Source organism: Anopheles ziemanni, chromosome 3 (genome assembly GCF_943734765.1).
Source record: "Anopheles ziemanni chromosome 3, idAnoZiCoDA_A2_x.2, whole genome shotgun sequence".
Classification (NCBI taxonomy): Eukaryota; Metazoa; Arthropoda; class Insecta; order Diptera; family Culicidae; genus Anopheles; species Anopheles ziemanni.
Genome location: NC_080706.1, coordinates 54,707,177 through 54,731,605, shown reverse-complemented (window position 1 = coordinate 54,731,605; position 24,429 = coordinate 54,707,177). Strand labels below are relative to the sequence as shown.

The 24,429-nt window shown below is 46.5% G+C and overlaps 1 protein-coding gene across 1 annotated transcript in view; it reads left to right on the top strand.

Moving 5' to 3' along the window:
- Positions 1-24,429, top strand: part of LOC131287392 (elongation of very long chain fatty acids protein AAEL008004) — a 36,325-nt gene that overhangs the window by 1,950 nt on the left and 9,946 nt on the right. Inside the window, exons 2-3 of the mRNA XM_058316436.1 lie at positions 19,675-19,802; positions 23,539-23,621. Of these exons, the coding sequence (XP_058172419.1) occupies positions 19,745-19,802; positions 23,539-23,621 (141 nt within the window). The 5' untranslated portion in view covers positions 19,675-19,744. The remainder of the gene's footprint in view (positions 1-19,674; positions 19,803-23,538; positions 23,622-24,429) is intronic.

Sequence of the window (24,429 nt, the reverse complement as noted above, 5' to 3'; positions counted from 1 at the left end):
ACCGACCGAGAAGACAGAGGGCATGCAGTCTTCCATGGTTTTATTTTTTTCTTGCTCCAAGAACCAAGCGGGGGCTCCAATGTCGCCTGAGACTGCCTGTCGTCAGTTCCGGTTGTGTGCGTTGCCGTTTCCTGTCGCCCTATTGCGATGAGACTCCGATGACGATGAGAAAGATGGCGACGAAACGATGTACGGCTTCAGGCGCGAAGCGGGGGAGCGCATTTTATTTTGCATTTAAACATCGCTAATCAACGGCGATGGGATTTATGATGTCATTGGCTAAAGCTCTAATCGCATTGTTAAATAGGGTGATGATGGGTGTTTTTTTAAGCATCGAAGCTCCGAGACTCTACTGACGGAGGTTTCCGTTTCCCAGGGAAACGATTCGATTGATCGCTGGCAGCTGCAATGAATTAGAATATATCAACGCCAGAGTTACGAGCGTTGTTATTGTTTGTGATATAATATCGAGAAGTTGCCGTAGCGTGGATAATTCTCTCCATTTTTTCACGCTACGTAGTTCAAAGATAACTTCACCGTTATTAGCATCTTGACCTTCATGACCTAAAGAAAACCAAAACAAAACAATTGCTATACCGTTTGAGAAGAGAACAAGCGAAAATATATATCCCCTGTTCCGTGATCTCGGTTGCGTGTCGCAATCGATTACAGCATCCTTTCTCGTATCGGTGCCAGGAGAATTCTGAGTAAGGGTTTGTGTTCTCACTGCCGGAAGACGAGCGGAAAAGTTTGATTTGAAACATCCTATTGTGAGAGATTTCATCATCCGGTGAGATTTTTTCATCGAGGTGCCTACAATTATCGTTTGAATTTGTTGGCAGACGTTGGATGAATGTGGCTAGGATTTAAATGTGCCTACAATTCAATCGAACACTGTTGTTAATGCTCAGAAACGATTGTAAGAATACGATTTGTTTCAAATTTATCTGTCTTTAAACGTCCTAGACAAGATATTCCCTTCCCCGATGAATTGTATGAAGGTGAACTGAATGATAAATTAAGACTAGACGAAAAGGGCTCATCCATCACCATGTTGTCGCATCGAATACCGAATCAGATAAAGTACGCTAGAGACGCTGTTTTCTGCTTTCAAGTTCAACGTCGATCGCATGCTAAAAAGAACGCGACGGAAGGGAACACTCCTTGCGGACATGGCCTCAGAGCCGTCCCGCTAGGATAGGCGTTGGCGGTGCGTTTATTGTGCATGGCACACGAAAGACACGCAAAAAATCAAACGCTCTGGCACCGCAAATCCTCCTCCCTCGGATTTTCCGACAGCGGGAACGCGTGTTGCGTGCATCACTTGAACAGGAATGTTTCGGTCCGATTCCGAGTGAATTGTTTACCCTCCCGGCAGACGGATTGACACTTGCGGTCAAGTGCGAACAACGAAACAGAAAAAATAAATAAAAAGGTGGAATGGAGATGGACTGACGGAAATTGCGGGTACGTTTGCATACCGCTCGCCTCGTGAACGGTGTAATTTATTGACGCGAGGCGCCGATGGAGGCGCACGATAAATAAACAATACTGTGCTAGAACAACCCCTCGGGGGGAGTATTAAAGAGTTCCTGGCGAGAGAGTCAGCGAGACGTTAGAATGATGAAAAGGTAATTCAACAACCGTACGGAAAGCCCTGGGCGGTCACGAGCGCTACGAGGGGGAGATTGCATTTTCCTAATGCAGCCCTCGCATGCATGCCGACGATTGAAATCTTTTTCGTGAATGCGACGAACATGCATTACATGCCGTGTGTCCACCGGTATGTCATCATGGTAGGGCCCTACCGAAAATGACTCGACAAGGGTGCATGTAAACATTAATGGCATAGGTCAGGGGTGGGCAACCTCGGGGTTAGACTGAACTTGCATCTCAAGCACGCAGGGACCTACCCCAATATTGATCCAAATGCCAGATTGTACAACAATACTGTGGCCACGCACCAGAATGAGTATGTCATTTTGCGGATCAATTTAAATGTGTACTGTGTCTAACAATTTAGGACATTACAAAGACGAACAACCAAGAAGGTCCAAGTCTCTACACTGCGTCCCAAAATGATAGCCTCACCCAGTTTTTTCACTCATATGCTATTTTAAATGATCGCAAGGTAAAATAAACGACCGAAACATATTTCCTGATCTAAAATAAATTTGTTTCACTTCTAATTTATCAGAAAAAAAATTAATTATTACATTTTGATCAAAAATTTAAAAAATGGAGTGTCCCATAAAGATAGCCTCACTTAAAAAATCATTCAAATTAACAAAGCAACCCAGTTCCTAGCCACGTCATCAGTTGCCAAAAGTAATTTTTAAGTTCTCTCTCTTTAATTTGTAATTTATTTTGAACATTGGAAGCGGAAAACAACTCTAGGAACGAGAAAAAAGTCAAATTGATGCTTATCGCTTTAAGGGCAGGTCAAATCATGGGATTGGTGTGCTAATAAATAGATCCACAAACCTCATTAACGATTATGTAAAAGATTACAGTTAATATGGGCTTCAGAAGTCTCCTGGTCGTCTTCAAAATCTTTCCTCGTGTGATAATCGGAGGATTTTTTAAGTTGCTTTCAATTCAACCAAAGGTTGCCGTAGGACAAAAAACGATTTCTGGTTGAATGTGCATAAAAATGCTGTGTTGCGAGCTTTGAATTCATGTTCTGATATTGTAAGAGAGTCCATGAAGAAAGTTTCTGCCCTCAAACTTCACCAAAAAGTCGCTAGATTGGAGTTTGCTACAGAACATATGATAGGAAGAATGAGTGGAGAAACGTAAGTTGTCACTTTGTAGTCTTGTTCAAATTTTAAATTAATAATTCATGTTAGGTGGATTATAATGATGAAATACTGTTCAATCTTGATGGACCAGATGGAAACATCCATTACCGGAGAGATTTAAGACGTTACCCACGTTTTTTTTCTCTAGTCGCAAATTTTGAAGGTGAATCGGTCATGATTTGGGCTGTGTTCAGTGATCTTAGTAGAAGTGAATTGGCCATTATACCAACACATGTGAACAGCGATATGTTTATCGACATCCTGGACAATCATTTAAAGCCTTATCTGGAAAATCACAACACTCAACAGCTCATTTTCAAGCAAGAAAATGCTGCCGTGCACGCAAGTAAGACGACAAGAACTCACTATGCACGATCGAGTATCGAAACAATGTCTTAGCCAGCCGTTTCCAAAGATCTTAATCCAATAGAAAATGTTTGTGGAAGGCTAGTTCAAGAGATTTATGAAGATGGGAGACATTACGAGACCATATTAGAGCTGAAACTTGCTTTTAGAAATGCTTGGCGTTCCTTGTCAGTAAATTCGTTAGAAAAATTGTCGGAGAGCATGACATCAAGATTTTTCCAAGCAATAAATCGTAATGGAGGCCCCACTGATTAGTAAATCATGACTTTTTAATAAGTTTATGCTATTTTTGTTGATAATTTAATAAAAATCCTAAGTGAGGCTATCATTTTGGGACACCACTGATTTTAGTTTCTTGGTAGTAAAGGGATTGTTCTCTCGTTTTCTTCAACAATATTTATGCAAAGTAGTCGTTTTATACTTACAAATATTTGTGAATTTTTTGGAAAAATTTATATGCTCGGTATTCACCCTGCATAGAAAAAACTAGGTGAGGCTATCATTTTGGGACGCAGTGTATAATTAAACAAAAACAAAACCAATGAAATAAATTAAGGACATAGCAAAATAATCACGGCTTTAGCGACACGTACTGTAAAAATCTCATACGAAAAAAAAACAAAACTTTGAAAATGCGAGAAACGATGTTGACATGGCGAGCTCTTGTTTTAGTTTTTGTATAAGTATTTTGACACTAGCTGTCGAGAAAGCCATTGATATCGTTACCATTTCACAAATTGTATTTCTATAAATTTTATATTTTTACCATAAGAAAGGTATTTCTCTAGAGCTCTTTTATACCTCTTACTCTACTCTTAGTGCTAACAAATTGACCGCCTGGCTGATCTTTGCCCAACCCTGGTGTAGGTCCATTTTTCCAAGGGTGAGCAGGGAAAAATCCATTTACTAAAAAGCATCGAAATCAACCGAAGGAAAAGTGCTTTTCGAGCGAGCTTTCAACCGCCTGTTTGCGGCCAAACTTCTCGCGGCCCAGATCGTTTGAAGCGGACGCCATGTGATCGTGTAGGCGAGATCGATTGCCCTCCAGCGACGTGCACTGGCTTTTGTAAGCTGCTGCTTGAGCAATCGATGATGGTTGTTTCACGCGGATTGTGTAAGGTACGCGACGCGCTGGAGACCTACCGAGATTGGGTTTTAATTATTTATTTTTAAACCATCCGGATGATGACGGTGGTTAGACTTCCGCAGCAGGCAGGTTCGTGTCGGGATTCCGCACGGGTCAAAAACGAAACGGTTTATAACCTTTTTGACCGCACGCTCCTCAAGAGGAAGCTGATGGGCCGATCGTAAATGGTTGCACAGAAACAGAAACACTTCGTCACAATTGTCACCGCGGTGTCGTGGGAAAACTCGCTTGTCAACGGTTCAACGTTTCGGAGGGCGCACTCGGCGGGTATTGGGGAAGCCAGCTTCTTGCTGGATGTGGCAATAGTCAAAAGCGACCCAAAGCGGCCAGCGAGTGGTCGTTCGCCCGTTCGGTTGGTCGCTTTTTCGGTGTGAGTGATTGCGTCGGTTAGGTCTGGTTCATTTGCTGTTGGTGAAAATGCTGCGCCGTCAAAAACAAGCACCCCGTCAAGGCCATCGAACGAAATTGGGAAAAGAAGCGACGACCTCTAGGAGGAGAGGGAGTTTCGTGCACTCCACTGGAAGCTGTGTGTCGAGGAGGAGTGACTAGCGACTTGTCTTGGTCGATTGTAAAAGAGACTGTGCAGAAAATGTCCACGGCCAACGCAGGGAACGAAGTGATAGCAACACCGACTACTTCAAGGTGATTCCAGATCTCGTAGTGGTATGTGTGCTTGGAACGGACCTACTGGCTAGTATGATCGAGTCATCAGCCCGTTGGACAAGAAGTGAAAGTTGACCGGGTAGTAGATCCTCAGGATACGCAGCACTTGAACCGAGACGCCGAAAATAGACTGCAGAATCGTTGGTCTTAGTTTGGTGGATGTAAGATCCTCGCAGAGAACCGACTAAAGAGATCTAGAGAATCTAACCCAGAATAGAACTTTTTGAACTCACGAAATTCTTGGAACTACTTTATTCCGCGTTCAAGTGAGTTACAGGGAACTGGGCAGTCGTCACGAACTATTTCCTCCCGGTAATGGATCACAAGGCGAGAGTTTAAGTATCGAAGGGGCGAAGCACTATAATTGACCGTGTCGTTTACCCGCTCCACCGTACGGTTTCGTTTACAACAACCGGGTGGCCTTTCCAACTGAACTGTGAGATCCGTTCCAAGGCCTGCCCTTACGCTGGGCCCCCGGTGCTTTTCTTACTGACCCTTACCCACGGTCATACGATAGAAGGAAATCCTTTCTCGCCCTGCAACTAACGGCCCGGACACCGTTATCCTTGTCGTTGGTCGCAAAGTTTCCAACGGTTTCTCGCGTGCATCCGTTGGCGTCGTTGAACCAGGAGTTGGTTGGTTGGTCGCTACGTTTTTTGCCGGGAGGAAGTGCTTGTTGATCAGATCGGAACGAAACGATCGAGAGATCCATTTGGATTCCGTCGGCTCCAAAGGTCAGCCGATCATTAGCGCGATGGCGGTGTGTGATGGGCCGCATTGGCGGGCGCTAAAGTGTTTAATAATTCATTGACATTAATTTTTGGAAAGCTGGTTTTTTTTCGCTTTGCTTCGTTGCTGACTCGTCTTCGGGTTTCATTCTTTACCGGCTTTTAACGTCGCCATCATCATCTTCATCGCCATCCGTGGAGGCGAGTTTTTGCAACTTCCGCGCGGCCTTCAAACGGTACGGCGCTTTGGTAGAACGTTGGTTCGTTGGCGTCGTGTGCATCGCGTGCCGGTGGTAAATTTTGGACGCACCGTAGTCTCTCGACCGTGGCCAAGAACTGCCGCCATGGGGATTAGTGTACAGCCTTGATGGGATTGTTAGCGGAGAGTCCATCGAACGTCAGCAAGTGGCTATAGAAGGAAAGAAGCTGAAAGCTAAGCGAAGAAGCAAATGAAACTGTTTGAGTGGAAAGCAGTCAATAAAAGTTCTAAGAAGTGAAAGCAGATTTTTATGATACTTCCAATCTAAATACGAGTTCATGCTGCCTCAATTGTAAGTCTCGAAATTATTTTTCTTTGTTTTAACGTTTCATAAACCAATGTATGGACAAAGAATAACAGAAGTCTACTAGACAAGAGACCTTAAAATTAAACCAGCAACGATTTCTGAGGTCCATATGACCCCGAGTGGCCCTTAAGGGAGCAGCACCGTTGAATCCGATCTGTTGACGGCGTTGACCGATAGGAAAATATTTATCGATCGTTCTCGATCGTCTCGGGTGGCATTCCAAAGCGCCAGGTGAAGGAGATCATAGCCTCGCGTCGGAATCAAGACGGAGAACTTGGTGGTAACGAACCGACCGGTCCTATCGCTGTTCGGTAGTAGTCGTCTTCGTCGTTCGAGGTCGATTCGAGCGCGTAGCGAGTAGCACTTCGAGTCAGCGACACAAACGAGTTTTTCCATTTACGCCCAAATCCAGCCTTCCCACCCTCCGTCACCCCCTCAACCTCGGGGAGCCGTTCTAGTAGATACGCGTTCTTGCTAGGCGGAGTAGGACGGACTCGGAAAGAACGCGGGAAGATCGACGGTGTCGACATCGATGTTCCAAAGTCCAAAGGATAGGGGGTTTACCGGCCGACCCGGGGGTGTCGTCCGTGATAAAACTGGGCTGCCTTCGCGTTTGGCCGCCGGGGCGGTGGATCGATCGGGCAAGTTTGTTGTTGTTTGTCGCCGCAAGGTTTTTGTAGAACATTCCAGCGGCTTGTTTGGAAGCTTTGAGATGCCGGATGTTGAAGCCGAACACGCAGGTGTTGTGCGATCCGAACGGTAAGATAGGAGCTAGAAAAGCTTTTATTTTGTAATATTTCTATGACGAATCACTCGAGAACAGTGGATTGCATTGTTATTATTGAAATAAAGCTAATCCTCACAGTTTTTTTTAAATTTTGGACTGCATTTTCCGATCATTTGTGCTTAAAAACTTTTAATTGCTGCATCTAACATATCGCCAATTCGTTTTTTTCAACTACAACTGAACAAACGGCGGAAGCGACGACCGTGTATGTCAGGATCGACATAGGTTCAGCATCGATCCGGGGTTCGATCGATTCGGCCGCGGCTCGGGCCCGGGCTGTGGATGTAGGTTAGGCAAGTGGAGCAGTTCGAAAAAGGAATGCTGGTCGGAACGCGACGACGGCACCCGTGTGTTGCTGATGACTTGGAATGCGCGGTCGGAGGGTGCATACCAATTGCGTGTGGGGTTTTGCACGATGACGATCGAGAGAAGCGAGGCGAACGGCGGGTTGACATGCAGGTGACCCCACCTGTACGCCCAATGCCGCCTTCGCTGTGGTCTTTACCCAACTTTTTTGCGTCGTTTTTTTTGCTGGACTACGTTAAGGCAAAGACGACGACCCGAGGAAACCCGTAGCGCATATCAAGCAGTCGGCCACGACGGTACACGTCCAGTCGAGTATGGTACGGCCCTGGTTGAAGCTGGCAGACGCTAGGATGGACGGTATTCCATTTTTCCACCGCCTCCGCCCGTGCGAGCCCATGAGACATAACTCCCGCCTTTCTCCGTTGCGAGTGCGTAAAGTTGTATGATGGGGAACACAAAACGAACATCCCCAAAAAAGGGCGAATGCGACGGCGAAGAAGGCACGCGACTCCTGACGTCGTCTTGTCTTGGGGCACGTGTGTGCCGTGATGGGTCCAACCAAAATGGAGGCGTGCCATCGAGGGGTTCCACACCCTTCTGAGGCTGAGGGTCGTCGTACATTGACAGATTCTTCTGTGAGAAATATTGCTGCCTGCATATCAAATTGCCAGTCGTCGTATCGATCCATTATAGTTCGGTGATAACGAATTGTTTTTGAAAATTTATAAAATAAGTTGACAAATCGTTGTTATTTTATTTTTCATTTTTACTTTCCATTTTCCCCTTTCTGACTCTCTGGCTTTTTGTTTTGCTCTGATTTTTGTTTGTTTATCAACGTGGTAGTTTTCAGAAATTGTTAGGAATGATAATCCTATTATTTTTGGTTTGCTAAGCTATTTGGAAGTATTATGTCTTCAGTTTTTAAAGAAAATAATGTACATATTAATATTTCACATCTCTCCAATCAAACTAAAAACTGTTGGGAAAACGTGTTTATAAGTCTGGCACACAAAATTGTTCCATATTTTTGTCTTGCTCTCCTTTCGTATCTGCCAGAAAAATACTGAACAACCCAAATGTCGTTGTTAAAGTCCTCGTCGGACATCATCCCACCCTCTGGTGGTACCGGTGGCCCTCCGTCCCTCTTTTCCCCTGCCTTTTTTGATTCGCTGTGAGCGAATTATGATGTGTGTTTTCACGCGGACAACAACGAAAGGAAAGGAAGAGCGCGAGCAAGTGCCGTTGCTGTTTAGGTGAAAGAAAAAGGAAACCGAATAATATTGGGCGGCTTTTTTCCTCCCTCTCTCTCTCTCGAGGAGCCGGCATGCTGTGTTGGCCCAAAGTCCGCGAGACCTACTAACCGCGTTAATGAAAGTAAAAGTAAAATCCGTGCCTGTTCCGCGCGCCATGCATGCCACCACCTCTATGGGGCGCACTCTCGGGGGATGAAGTGAGCACTAATGTGTGCGTGTGTGTTTATTTTTGAGGGTTTTTTTTTTCAAAACGCTGCCTTTCGGTTGCTTTCCATTTTTCCCACCCGAAGCTCATCGAGTGGACTTCACCGAGACGAATTGGTATTTCTGTTCCATTCTGATGCTATTTGTCTTCTCACTGAGCGCTGGTGTTTTTCTAGGGCAGCATGCAGTTCGATCTTCGATCCAGAAGGTGGCATTTCTTGGTTCCTTCTCCTTTTGCTCAATCCTTCCAGTGGCACAGCCGGTAGAAACACTACATACCGAATTGTTTTTGAATCGTATTTTTTTAGTAAACCTGGCGAAGGGCAGGAAAGAGACTTCAACGAACGACTCAGACAGAAAGGATCCTAGAAAAGGAGAGGGATGGGGATGAACGATTGGCCCCCAAAAATGACACACAAACACGTGCACACAGCCATCCATACAACGAGCTCTGTTACACACGCCACGGTCCAGTTGTACGAAGAGCCTGAGATGTCTGGACTATTACGAGATCGGGCGATGCCTCCGGTTTTGTGAAGTGAAGTGGAGTTTTTCGGACCTGAACCGGACCGGTGTTGCAAGCGACTGAAGCCTTTTCCCTTTTTCTCAGTGTTGTGAGGGGCTTGTTTTGCTTGTCGTAACTATTTCTGGCGCGCAGGAATGTCATGTGGCAAATATATTTCGTCGCCTGATGGTCGTTTCAACAGCTGATTGCTTCCCTTTCGGTTCTGATGGGCCACGACACGCAAAGAGGAAGTAGTGAGCACCACAACCCGCTTCTTCGACCCGAGGTTTCCTCTTTCCCTCCAAGGAAGACAAGTGCGACAAAGTTTGCAAATGCCCTCCTTGAGTTCGTGGCTCGCTAGTGTGCAGGTTGGCAGGTTTCTTATTCTTTGCTTTTGCGGGAGTAAATATATTTTCACTTTCGGTTGCGCTCTTCTGCCAACCACTCCTCGCAGGGCGGAGGAGAGACTGGTTTTGGGGGGGAAGGGGGCTGAGAATAAGTGCAGCTGATGAAGGGCAGCTTGGGTTCGATATTATGCACCTGTGCACCAGACTGCGCGCGTGTGTGTGTGTGCATGATTTAATTGAAGAAACAAAGGAAAGCCAGCAGCAGCAGAGGCGGCCAAGGTGTCCACCATGGGCCCGTCCCCCTCCCCGCCCCTTGGCGGAGGGGCGGAAACGGCCACCCATCCACAGCCCGTCCGGTATTAATCACCGACAATCAAAGCGACGACGATTGCACAGGAGCATAGTTTTGCCTTTGCCACACCACAGCACACACCGGGACTGACCTTGCCAAGCCTTGGGTGCGCATATGTTGCTGTGTGTCTGTGTTTGTATGTGGGGTAGGTTGGGCAGGGGGTGGAAGCAGGCGCCCCCGCTGGCTGCGCTTTCGGACGTTTTGTATTATGCAATGTCATTTATTTTATTATTCAAGTTAAGTTTTAGCGCAGTTTCGTGGCAGTAGTAGCAGCAGCAGCGGGCTCTCTATGGCTGGCTGACTGGCTTTCTTACTTCATGCTTTTCTTCGCATGTGTGCATGAGTTTCTTTTTCTTTTCGTCCGTCGAATGGGGGTTGGATTTCCAACCTCTTTATTTGATCGGTTCGATCTTCTCTGTTAAGGCGCATGGCGTAGAGGGAGGCGATGCGTGAGGTAACGCTAAACCAATATAATCGATGTGTGCCATTGGTTACATTGTATGTGTGAATGTATGTGTTTGTGTGTGTGTGTGTGTGCGCGTGTGTTTTTTTTACTATTTTCGGCTTGTATGTTTATGAGGACCGACCCACACGTTATGATGGGATTTTGGGGGGCTGGCTGGGGGACGACTTTCGTTCGGCAAGAAGACTCCTTGCCCAATCACCGAAAATAAACCAAAATGGACGAAGGAAGAAAAACCTTCCCAGCCCCCGTGTAACCGCTCGGAGGGGCGGTGCTGCACCATGTCACACTAAATCCATGTAGTGGCGTGGAATGTGTGGTCGAATTGCCACATGTTTTTTTTCTCTTCTTTACTTCAACTTACAACAAATCGGATCGTTTGGTGCCAAGGTTGCTGGGAAATTATTGGTAGCTACTAGGGGCCGGAGGACGAAGGGGTGCTGAAGCCCCACCGTAAAAGGGTGAAATGTTGCATCCAGCATGAGGGCATTTAAAGCTCCCACCCTTCCCCACCACTGAAAATGGTTCAGTGTACACTGATCGCCATTCTGGATCATGTACCTTTGTTTTTATCGTATTCTTTTCGTTATTTTGGAAAATTGAAACAATTATATACGTACGGTATTCTACATAACGCGATAAATTCTGAAGTATTTATAAATAAATGTAGCAATAATGTTTCCATCTTTGTTGCCCCTAGCTGAAAATTAATTAATTGAAACAAATCTACTAATTGAGTGTACTATTAGAAAAGCTAGTTGTTTTCGTAGAGGTTTAAAAGAAATTTTCTTTTAAACGTTCAACGGAGACGTTGAAAAATTATTTATTGACAGCTAATCATACCATGTTAGAGTGATGACAGCTCTATGCAAACAAACACGGATTGTTTTGGATTCCACGCGTATTTATTGCAAAGTTGAAATTATTATAATTTCTTGCGTTTAATTAGTCACGTTACAATCAATTACATTACAAATAATTGCGTAAGCTCGACAATTCACATAAAAACAAGAAAACATCGGCGGTCTAAGTCAACAAAAATTCACAATTTTAAATGAAGAATTGCTTTAACAGAAAGTGAAGGAAATAAGGTCGTTCACGTTCGTTCAGTTCTCTCTCTCAATTGAATTCCTCTGTGCTAGTCCCTTTGGCACGAATTGGCGCTTCTTATTGCAGCAACAAGGTTTGCCTTTAATTTAAATAATCCGCCATTTTACATAACATTTGTTGTAAATTTAAAGGGCCGGTTTGCAACACATTGTTGCAACAATGTGTAACACGGTGAACTTATCAAATCAATATTGCCAACGGAAGGTTGGCAGCAACAGATTTTCGCTGTTCGACCCCTGATGATGTAACTGGCCTGGAAAATGATAGTTTCACTTTTGAACTGCAAAAGTGCAGCCACAAACTGGGCCAAACGGCATAAAGGAAAACTCTCTTCCGAAACGAAACGGTTCCGAGGTCGGTCGGTCGGGGGGAGGGGCACGGGGGAAAGGATCTGGCCTATGCTTTTCCTTTGTTATCGCACTATTTCGTTTTTGGTGTGCGACGCACCTGCGAAGCCGACAAGATCGGGGTGGGTTGGCTGGTGAGCTGGAGATGGCGCGCGCTGCCTGCTTGTCACGGCGTTTATCGGTCAGGTCGTCGGATTCCTACACACCGAAAACACACACCCACACACAATTGCGGAGGGTGCGTACGCGGTTAATGTCGCGATCGTCACCCGCGCGATCGTTGGTCGCAACGCTTGCGGTGGTGTTGGTCGACGGCGTGTAGCGCATATCGCATCGGCATTATATCTTAGTATGTCGATGGCTAGCCAACCGGATCCTCTAATCATCCCCGTTTGTGTGGTGCTGCAGGGGGAGGGGTTGGCGATCGGGCGTCGTCTCACCTTTCGGCCCGAAAAACGAAAAAGGCCTCTGGACTGTGTGTTTGCACACCACCAGCAGCACCATGGTCTAGATGCTGGTTTTGCCACAAACACCTCGCCACAAACTCTCAATCTCGCTGATGGCGGTAGCTTGAGGTGGGGGAGGGAGGTGTGGTTTGGGCTGGTGGTGGGGCGGTTGTAGATATGGACTCAGGGGTGCTGCTGCTGGTGGTAGTGGTGGTGGTGGTGGTGGTGAGGGTCGCCGACATCCCCTTCCTCTTTCGGACGCGAGTTGCGTGTGCGCGGCGGACTCGCGGGGCGACGACGCTGGGCTGGTTCGTCCCATTCGGCTGAAAATAACGTTTAGTAAACGGCTGATTGTCATCGAGCGCGGTTCTCCTCGCAGTTAAGCCGGGTTTTCGCGATCACCATCAGGCATTCTTCGGCTCGTGTTCTCGCGGTAGCCAACAGCAGCAGCTGAAGAAGAAGTTGAAGTTACGGTGGAAAACAAAAAGAACAACAGTTCAAAGTAACAGAAGACAGAACCACCCTCGCCCGAGCGCGGGGTGATAATCTGCCTAAAGTGTGTGTGTGTGTGTGTGTGCACTAGCTGTTCCAAGCGCTCCTTACTCCTCGCCCCCCGGTGTTCCGTAAAGCGTTCCGCGTGGTCTGTGGTGCTTGTGGTGAGTCGCTGTCTTCTTCCCTGTTCGCCCGCGTGGAGTTTCCTTCGATTCCCGCGTGGTTCTTCGATAAATCGCGATCGGAGCTGCAAATGCATTCGGCGGTGGACGCATAGTTCTCCCCTCGGGGGTGTCGGTGTCATTTGGGCTATGGCTTTCGGCAACGTTGGTTTAGTTGCCCCGTCTTTCCCAGGCTGCGAATGGTTGTTTTTATCGTGAAGCGTCAGCGAATTGTGTCTCGGTGGTATATGGTGCATTGGTGACGGTTGTTTCGATGTCGTTCTATGTTTTTTTCAAACCCCTACCGTTTTAAAGTCCATCCCAAAAATTTCGTGTTTCCACGTTTCTTCTGCACAGAAGTATAGTCCCAAATAGTAGAATTTAAACACCCGTGAGGATCTGGCGTAGTACAAGCGGTAGGAGGGAATACTTCTTTAAATGGTGTGGCTGTGAACATTCGCAGGCAGTCTATTGTTGTTTGCAGACGTGAACCGTACCTCCTGAGTAGCTCCTGAGGCCACGCAGCGAATGCAGCAGTGAGTGGGTTTTAACGGAGATCGATGGACTCCTTAGCCGGACACATATCGTAACCGAGAGACACCTAGAAACGAGTTTTTTTTTGTTCGGTTATTGCTTCTATTTGTTATTTCGAGTGTTATCCGTCCGGTACCTGATCTCCTCCGGCCGCCGTTCGTGCGTGCGTCCGCGGGGGACTCGCTACTGGTGAAGTTTAGTGGCGGTGACAAAACCAAATCCGTCGGACGATTATGCAACACACCCCGAATCTCTGTGGAAGCCCGAGGAACTGGGAAACGAAGGGGGAGGGGATCCGGGGTGGATATATCGCACCCAAGTGAGAAAAGGCACGGAAAGTAGATGAGGTAGCCGATAGGGGGTTTGGAGGAATGTCGGTGTCACTTTCGGGTGTTTGGGATTTGGGGTGATTTGGGAGCAGGATTATCCCGGGAGCACCTGGTGTGCTATTGTGTATGTGTATAAGTGTGTGAACTGGAAACAAATACTGACTACTGAATAGTTGATATATCTGCACGATCAAATCTGTCACATTCGGCGTCCGAGATATATTAGGAGATGAATATTAGAAAATTCTGGCGAAGTCGATCTTCTTATATCCAATGCGGCAAAGTTTGGTCTTCTGCGAGGTTGAAGAATACTTTTATTGTAATTCCCCGCCCAGCGCGGTTGACCAGCAAGAAAATTCTCTTATCGTGTCGGAAGACACCGACAGTCGGCTCACGACGCAATGGGGCGATAATTAGCAGAGCACTGCCCCTTTGCTAGGCGAACTTTTGGAAGGGTTAAGGCGGGGTACTTTCGTCAGGCGTCAGGTGAGATACCGAAGTGGGAGCAGCAGCCATGCCGGGGCCCCGGTCCAGACGAACAGCAACCAAAATCGTTATCACACCGGTCGGTGCTCTTCGATCCCCCCATCCCCTCGGGCCCATCGCTGACACATCGCGTCCCTATCAGTGAGGCGATCGTGAATGTAGGCCATTCCCGGATTTTCCGAGCACCGGCCGAACTCCCATCGGTGAGATGGGCTTGCGAGAGCGAGGCTTAGATATCGATAAGCGAAAACGCCGACACCGTAATGGGCACGCGGTACGGCCCCAAGGCGTGACTCACTCCAATGGCTTGGCAGGCGATTACCGCTTTTATCTCGTTACGTCAACCGCTCGGGCTTTGTAATATCCACCGAAAATCACGGGACTTTTTTGTATTTCCAAACGCGCGTTATTCGCCTTTAGTCGTTTGCCGGGTTAGTGATATGCTTTCGGGGAGTAGTGCATTTATCCCTTGGTTCGTTTTTCCTGATGATAACGGTTATCTTCCAGGGAGGATCTTGATATATCCAGTACCCTGTAACCTTGGTCGGTTTCACGCTTTTATCCACAGCGAACGACACCAGCTACCCAGGAGTACAAGCCCAGGTGCAAGCGATTTTGCAACACCTACCCAAGACCAGCCCAGTTTTTGATTTATATCTGAGACTAAATCTGTTGTGCCCGCACTTCACAGCTCCCCGGAGAGTGACGTTTGTCGACAGGCAGGCACGCAAGCGGATTTTTCCTTCCCCTGATAAACCGTTTTACAATGTTTGCACGAAGCCTTTGGCCGTGCGCTCCTATTCCGAGGTGATTTTTTTGTTTCACCCCCTTGGATTCGCCGTCCACAAAGGGGTGGTCCGATCGATCCATCGTGGAGTCAGCTGTCGCTTGCCACATAATAAATCGTTCGGGAAAATGGTCTACAGTCTGGGGGCAGAAATTATTGGAGTTTTTTTTTGTGTGCTCACTCCGTTTTTCACTCCGAACGAGAGATTTCGGAACGAAGGGAGCCCAAATGGATGCGTGATGTGGTCGATCCATCTCATGTCCTCCGAACGCAACTCCGAATTGACGCTTTCGAAAGCCCAATCTTGGCCGAGGCTGTGTGCAATGCAGAGCACACAGGGGTATAGGAATGGGTCGGTTTTCAATTCGGAGAATGGATGGACGTGGTACGAAACCGTACATTACACGAGTTTCGGTTGCAACGAACAACGGCTAAGGTTATTCAGGTAGTGAATGGGCGAGAGCTCGCTCCCTTTGACCGTACAGGCGCATAGTTCCAACCGGCGCGTTACATAAGTGCCAGTAAAGCAAGCGGCCGGGATCAGCTTGTGGCGAGCTAGAACCGGACCAGAACTGGAGTCGCGGACCCGAGAACAGGTTGCCGGTGCCGGTCGGAATTTTCAACTCCTCGCTAACGCTCATCACAATCAACACGCTTATGTAACAAACTAATCAGGCGTAAAGTGAGGCCACTCACCGGCCGAAGCGGACGTCATCTCCATCTGCACGCGCGCGCGATCGTGCCATTTTCGTCGCCCGGCGTTGGCCCAACGCCACATGCATGGCATTCGTAGTTCGCCGCCGGATGCCCTTGCTCCGTTTCCGCCGGGACGTCCCAAGACGCCGCGGGGAGTGGAGAGTGGGACCAGGCACGTGCAAAGACCGCACCAAACAAGCGTACAGACACACGGCGTGGGACGGTAATGTTCGGCAGAGCTCGACGCGGGAGAGCGGTTTTCTCAAAAAGAGGTTGTCTTAGAAACGAATATTCTTTGGGCAGAGAGAAAGAGAGAGTGTTTGCGCGAAAAAAAGTCGTTGTCGTTGGGCCTCATCAACAGTCATCAGCGTCATCTGATCCAATCTGCCCGCGTCCGGAACGCAGCGAAACGCGGGCTTGCGCACACCACACCCCGTTTTGTGTGTTGCTCCCCATCCTCCCTCTCCATAAAAAATGGAAGAAAACTAAAAACTTAAATAAAACACACATCCCCCGTGGAGTGGATTGAGCAGACACGACCAAACGTGAGCTGGTTTCAAATCCATTCCGTCATCAGTGGTATTTCGCGGAGCGTCTTCTGTTCTGTGATGTTCTCAGCATCATGCTCCTGGTTACCGTTCGGTGCTGATTCCGTGTGGTAGTGTCACAAACCACGTAATGACGCACGCACGCACTCACGCTGTTGTTGCCTTCGGCTGGGGGATGAAACAAAACTATAAATAAAATGCTTCGGCCGATCCTCGATGTCGATGTTGCAAAATGATTCGCTACTTTTGTGTGAGGTATCTTCTTCCTACGTCCGTCGACATAAATAGCATAACCTACAAAATGCCGAGAAAAACCCCTTCTGCATGCTGCAATGTGGTGGATTGTTTGTGATTGTCGAAAAAAAGAAGCGAAAAAATCGCAACGGTCGACGATCGTTGAACTTTGACCAGCCAAGGTCTCGTGATCGTGTTCACCCGACCCGGATCGATGTTGTTTTTTACCTTTTGTCGACGGGGGGGGGTGAGGTTTATTGCGGGAGGGAAGCCAATTGCCAGTTTGCAACAGATGCCATCTCTCGGATGGATGTTTCGTCCGAACTGACACTTGCTCCTCCGCTTGGCACACCCTTCTTCTCCTCCTCCTCCGACCATCGGTCATTGGCATTTGGAAGAAGATGGAAGTCGATTGCGGTACATGATGAGACTCCCTCCCAGAGAGAAAGAGAGAGAGGGAGGGCAGCGTGCGTGGTGTGGCCTGAAAGTGTGCCGCTTCTGTGTGACGGTGTGTGCCGCACAGCGTTCTTGAAACCCGGCGCCGACCGCACATACACAACCGCCCGGGCGCATAACACACCGCAAGTGGGTGGTGGCACAACACGTGCTCGTCGGCACCCGATCCTTCAAACCGACGGGGGTGGATAAGTCTCTTTTGTCGCTTTGTGTGGGTCTGCTGTGCACTTTTGTGATGTCATAGTCACCCTCGGGCAGATGCACTCAGCTGATTCACAGCGTGTAGGAATTATGCTTTCTGTATTTTTGTATCGATTACTGAGCTGTTCTTAATTTGTAATTTTTTTTTACAGTTAACTAAAGTGAATTACTTCAGTTTTTTTTTTAATTTATCAATACACAACCTTTGTTTCGTAAGCTTGAGGTTTTGGAGAAACTGGAAGTTTGAACAATGATTCACACATTTATGTGAAATATGCATGTTCCCTGTTTTGAAACGTAAACGTTTTTCGTTCAAAAGTTAATTGAAAAATAAAATATTAAAAGTAAATAGCATAAAAATAATTGAATCATATATCTTGAATTTAAATTTACTAATTCTTGCAAACGATATAAAATACCTACTTAACACGTTGACTGCCAAGCGTTTTTAGAACATTTCTTTAGTACAATATTTTTTAATAAAATTTATTTATAACATTTATTAAACCGACAGGTTTTGAAGGCTAAACAAAGACTTAGCTTTTCAACGAATTAATATTAAATATTAATATAATGTTTATGTTGCATTTTCATTGACCTTTTTGAACTAATGGTAGTCATCGTGTTAAAGATTTCTATTTCGGTTCAAATAGTTCGGGCAGGAAAATAGTTGGGTAATCTTATTTCAGGTTTTCTATGCGCATTTCTTAGGCGTTTCTATGATCGAAACATTGTTTTAGTTGGTCAATTCCCTGCACAACAACCTTGTGAATCAATGTTGCCCATTAGGAACCTTCTTCACTACGCCCTGATCGATGCCGTCGGGGGTAATGGATTGTTTTCGTAGCACTCAGCGTGCAGATCATGCTCACCCATCTGACCGTGTGTCATTCCGGCTGTCGCAAGCCGCATTGGCCAACCAGTTACCAATGCTCGAACCTCTTGGCTCGCTTATTATGCTGTCAAAAATAAAGGGAACAACGAGGCAAGCTACTTTCCGCTAGCCAAGCCACACTATACCGGATTTTTTCCACCCTCGCATTATGCGCTTCGTGCCTCCGTTGTTGTTGCTGGGGTCGGGTGGTGTGGGTCGATTATGTTGCCACGCGATGGCCGCAGTAGCCGCTTGTTGCCGGTTGACCGCGGGTCGGCCTGAAACGCGATACGACGAAGGACACCAGACCGACCTGCTCGCTGCAACGCGCTCACTGGCGACAGTTCCGAGCGACCGACCAACTTTGGCCCAGTTCTCGGATCCACCGAGCGCCTTCTCCGCGTCCTTCCGATTCTGGACACGATGGCGCCTCGTTACAATTTACTGCCAAATACGTTCTACTCATGCAATGGCGTTTTTTTACCGTTCTAGTTTTTTTTTCCACCCGCGTGTGGGGTGTTTTTGTTTTGATCTAACTGACAAACGGGGCCCGGAAGGGAATGGAAAAGGAAATGACAGCCGATATCGGACACGAATCGGTGGTCGCTTTTCGCGGGCGGCCGATGGTTAACGTTACGGACGACGTAAACCTCCATTCGGTTGATTGTTTCCTTTTGGGGTTTCTTTTTCCTACTAACGATGGGAAATGCATGGCGAAGAAATCAATATGGTACGAAAGTCATCGAGTTTTCTTTTTCTCCGCGGTACTCTTTTATCCTCCCTCTGCGCCATACTGCATTATATCGCACATACTAGCGCCTCTCGGCGAAGACTTTTTAATCAATGAACATGTTTGCCCATTTGCCTATTGACATTTTACACTTCCTTCGTCCATTTTCCCTCCCCTCTCGGGAAGTGCGAACGCAGTAACAACAACCCAATGTTCTCGGGGAAACCCCGTGGACGATACTATCGACCCCTCGTTTTCCGTGGCATTTTCAGTCGCGTCGCCACCCGGTGTAACGCGTCGTATGTAGGTCACGCGATAGAAAGGGTGGGTCATTTCCCGGGTACTGCAACTAAACCAAGTAAACCTTCCGCCTCGGAAGGAGGACGTCACGACTCGCGCGGACTCGCGGAGCAAAAAACAATGACCGTCGATTAATAATCGATGGATGGTTTCGGGTGATCGGGTCGGCCTGTCCTTCCCATAGTCTGCAGGACGAAATGCAGTTGCTGGGACCGTTCCAATAATGGCATTACATCAGAGCATAAAATATACAGCCCGCCGGGAGACTTTTGATATTAAATTCTGTTCATTGATTACTTGGTGGTTGGTACCAACAGCTGTCCGGGGCTTGGTAGAATCTAATGCAGCTCCACATATCGTCAACATAAGCGTGCAATGGATCATCATCAAACAGCTACAGGTTTAATGAAGCATTTTTTTAACCATCCTTTTTGTCTCTCTTTTCCCCATTCTAGCATCCAGCCAAAATCCAGCATATCTCCTGCCGTTTGCGTAGTTTGACGTCCAACACATATACTCACAAAAATGGCCTTAATTATGAAATATATTGACAGTATGCACCACTACATGGACAAATATGGAGGTAAGTAGCAGAGGGGAGAAGGAAAAGATTTAGTTTTAATTTTTCCCTGGTTGTAAATATTATTTTTATTCTTTTAATGTTCCATGGATTATTTTGTATTTTTGATCAGACACAAGTCTATTCATTCATATGAATTATTCAGATTGATCCAAGAACCTTTTCGGTTTGAATTTTAAAACTTTGATGATTCTTTCGAATCCTTAATGTATCTTCATTAATTTTTCATGAATTTTTCATTGGCGCATCAAGTGACCAAAAACAAAGCGGGCCCCTTTTCCCGTTTTTTTATATTTTTCGGGCTCAACTTTTCTGTTCTTTTAACTTTAATGAATCTTTGGGATTCTTGCATCCTTCATTAATTCCATTCATTCCACAGATTAATGAATCTAAAAAACGAAGCAAAGAGTCATCCAGATTCATGAATTCACTACACAGGACATATTTTTAATCTCCTTTTAAAAGAGTCGTTAAATTAAAGATCAATTTTAACATCTATTCTTACTTTTGAAACATTAGTCATTTTGAGTGTTCACATTTTATTGCGGAGAAAACACTTTTAAACGATTAAAGTTGTTCCTAAAGGAGACAATTCATGTCGCGATTTTAATTTCACACAAATGGCACGCACGGAGGGCATCGAAACACTTTCTCGGCGTTTTATGTCCCCAGGCTATCATTACAATTTCATTCGGTGTGCTCATTTAATGGGGCTACAAGAAAGACTTTTGCTTCGAAGACGTACCGTTCTTCGTGCCGTCCGCCCGAGACCGGCGGTTGGCCACATCCGGGCCATTGCACTTTCGCGACTCGTCGGCGGCAATTGCAATCATCGGCATTAGAATAATCAAAAGTGTTTCTCGTCGCTATCGAGAACCGAGCGTGAACTTTCGTCCCGTTTTCGTGCGTCGCTGCAAATGAATATGCAATCGAGCCCGGGGTGCGCTTTTCTGCATGATGCATTTTAATTGCTTTCGCTCGTCGAGTCAACGCACGCACACTCGGTGGGAGGGTGACAATTGTGTGAGATTGTGTGTATTTATTTTTCGTTTAATGGGTATTGCTTGTTGCTGAGGGGCTTCCGGTTTGGACACCTTCTTTGTGTGGGACACTTGACCCCTCGGGATTGCACCCCGATTAACCGCGCGCAGACCTACTGCCATTTGGCAGGGCGTGCAATAAACATGCATATTCAAAGAAAAAGGAAAAAGCACCGTTGTTTTAGGTTGCATTATGACGTGCAAGCAGGTGCGTTAACCTTATCGCCCACCGGTAGACAGTGCCAACGCCTCGTTAGCTCCAACGGTGAACCAAACAAACTAAACTGACGCAGGTGCGTGTGCCACAGTTTTTGGTCTCCACGAGGTCGCGTTCACCTAGGAGTAGACTCCGGCTCCGGCTCACCGATGCAGACAGTTAGGAAGGACATCGACAGTTCAGGCCGGTCTCATTAACCGGGGGGTCGTTGTTTGGAACGGAAAATTACGGAAACGAGCGCACAGCCGATCGGGGTCGTGGAAACTTCCCTGCGCGCAAGTGACGCAATGGAGGCGCCTGGTGGTGGATTCCCACAAGGGGCTGCGTAGTTGTTCGGATGTTAATCATCCCGCTCACTTGGCATGAGCCGTTCGGTACCGTGAATCAGCTACATTCAACAGGCTCCGATCGTCTCACGATAGGGGGCTCATTTAAAATTCTTGTCTCGCCAATTTTTCCCCTCCCACCACCCACCCCCCGCCACGAATGCCAGCTCCAATTGCGCGCAAAGTTGTGTCGGTTGGAGCTTGTTTTTTTATTTCTACCTTTCGACTAACGATCGTGGAAAAGTACTCGATGTCGTTGCGTACTGGTTTTTTAATTCAATTTTACACTTGTTTGTAGAACGACCCCGTTCGGATGGTATGGACTACATTTCTATTCTACAATCTCTCCGTTCCTCTCGTGTGGCCATCATGTAACATTCTAGTCAAGCCATAGATACATATTCCTCCATGTGCATTGAGCGAGAGTTAACGCAGTGACGCACGATTGGTGTTAGAATATATTAGCAAAATTAAAAAGCTGTCTTGATCTTGGGTCGGCTTCGATGGGGTGGAGAAAGATGGTACAGGTAGGAGAAGAGCGACTGTATGAGATAGTGGAGGGACAGTGTTTTACAGCTATGGGGAAAAAAATGATACAGGTACTCGAGCGAAGCGGTCCGGCGTGGTGTGCTAATTGAAACATTAAACGATTTTAATGTGCACGGCATAGATACCGATCGCGGATTCGCGGGGGGAGGGCAGGCACTCGTGCGATGACAACACATCTCGTACAACCCATCTCGAACAGCGTGTCGGAACAGCGTGCTGCTACCGTGGGCGTGAGTGCGCTCTCGACTGATACGCGTGGAGCAGCCCATCCACTAGCCAGAGACGATAACGTTCGTTTTGTGGAAGGTTTCTCGCGCGTGTCACACTCGATGTTGGATAACGACGGCCAGTAGAGGCCCCAGCTGGCTAGCGAAGGCAAATGGTCGATGATGTCGACGGTGATACATCGGTCCATAATCGATGTTTGCGCTGCCGTTTAGCACCTAATTTTCTCTTTTTCCCGGTCCCGGAGTCCGGCAAGTATCGTTCCGTCCTGCCCTGACACCCAGTGGCGACGATACTGTGGCGGTCCCATTGAGCAGCAACATATATCGATATGTTGATAAGTGTGCGGGCCTCCTTCAACCCTAACGATCAAATAACGGCCCCGTCAGAACCGTCGGCCAGGGAGAGCAGGGCTTCCACGCACATCGTTATTATCGTCATCAAACCAACCTGCATAAAGGGACTCGTTCGGACGTCTGCAGGACACTGCTTCTCGTGAAGCCGCGTCCTCTCCCATGTTCGCATTATTCGGTCACACTTGTTTGATGTTCGTACGCTTTCGTCGTCACGGAATAATTTACCATCTCGACCGTTGTATCAATCGACGGCGGCATAAGCCGTGGCAGTGGTGGCAAACCCGGCTAGGAAAGGTAGTAAATCGAAAAGATATGATTCAAAATTATTTACTATTGTCATTTTTTTTTGCATTTTTTCAACAAACGGAAAACTTTTCAAAATGATCCAAATTCAGTAAAAATTATAGCAAACTTTTTTAAATTTGGTACTAAGGGGGAAAAAAGTAGAAACGAAAGCCAGCGATTCATCAACGGTTTTAACACGTTGACTGCCAACCGTTTTTAGCAAAATCTCTTTTGATAAAGTTTGCATGTAACATTCATCAAACCGACGGTTTTCGAATGCCAAGCAAAGACTTAGCTTCTGTAAGAATGAGTTTTTAATATTTCTTCTGTCTTCATGTTGGGTTTTCATTTATTTATGGAACAAAAACTAACGACACCTAGCTATCAAACATGATAGCCATGGCCGACCAACACGTTGACCGTTAAACGGTTTTATGTGACTCCTCTAAACAAAAATGAATACGTCTCTGTTTCAATCGGATCGTATTTTAAAATGACTAGACAAAAATAATGAAGTTATGAATCATTTTATTTATTATTATAGTTGTTATTAACAAAACAAATTGAAATTATGAATCATGATTGATAAAAATTATCAAATGAGAACACTACAGTTCGCCACCACTGCGCCCTCTTTCTTCTGCTCAGTAGAACGAAAGTGAATAAATGTTGTGTGGTCTGAAGTATGCGTAATGTGACTATTATTTACCGCTCCTCTCTCTGTTTGTCTCCCTCTTTCAGATCCCCGGACAAAAGATTGGCCCCTGATGTCGTCACCGCTCCCAACCCTAGCGCTATGTTTAGGATATGTGTACTTAGTCAAAGTGAGTATTAAATACCCGGCATCATCGTTATGTGCGCTTCCCGGAGCGTCGAGGCAGGAGGAAAATATACGATGGTGCACTTATCGACCCATCACTATCCTGTTTCCGGCTGTGATAATGTGTATCGGAATAATGTTTAGATTAGGTGATAAAATATGATGGATACGAAAACGATGCCCAATGGTTGTCAAATGTCGGAGCCGAGTCGCGTTGCTGCAATTCATACCGAAACATACGTAAACTCATAAATATAGCCAGGTTTTTTCTTTCTTGATGAATTCAGCATACTTTTCGATCGTGCGGTCGATAGCCGCTCGGTGACATTAATTAACGATGCACGTCTCGGGACGATGTGTGGAGCCTGAAACTATTTCATCTTTTTTCGGTCAAGCGGAATACATGCAACTATCCGATCGCCCAAATACACAGACACACACACACACCCGCCTAACTTACGCACATTAGCTATCGCTTGTTAATGTGCTAGGATTTCTACATCCGATATTCAAATTTCGCTCCATATTGATGGGGTGATTGCCATGTTTCTTTTTTTAAACCTGCCTATGCTGATTTGTTTCCTTAATATTCATCGTAAAATATAAGAAATTATGATACGACGGCATGTTCATGTTTTTCGTGGCCGGTTTAAGGTTCCAAGGAGAAACGCCGAACCTACATGATGGACCACGAGGCATCCATTTTTTGTTTATTGAATTCCTGTTTTCCTTATCGAAAATTTTCAAGGTAAACCAACCTTCGGCTTGAAAAAAGGGGGGTTTGGAGCACGGTGCGTGGATTAGAAAAAAAA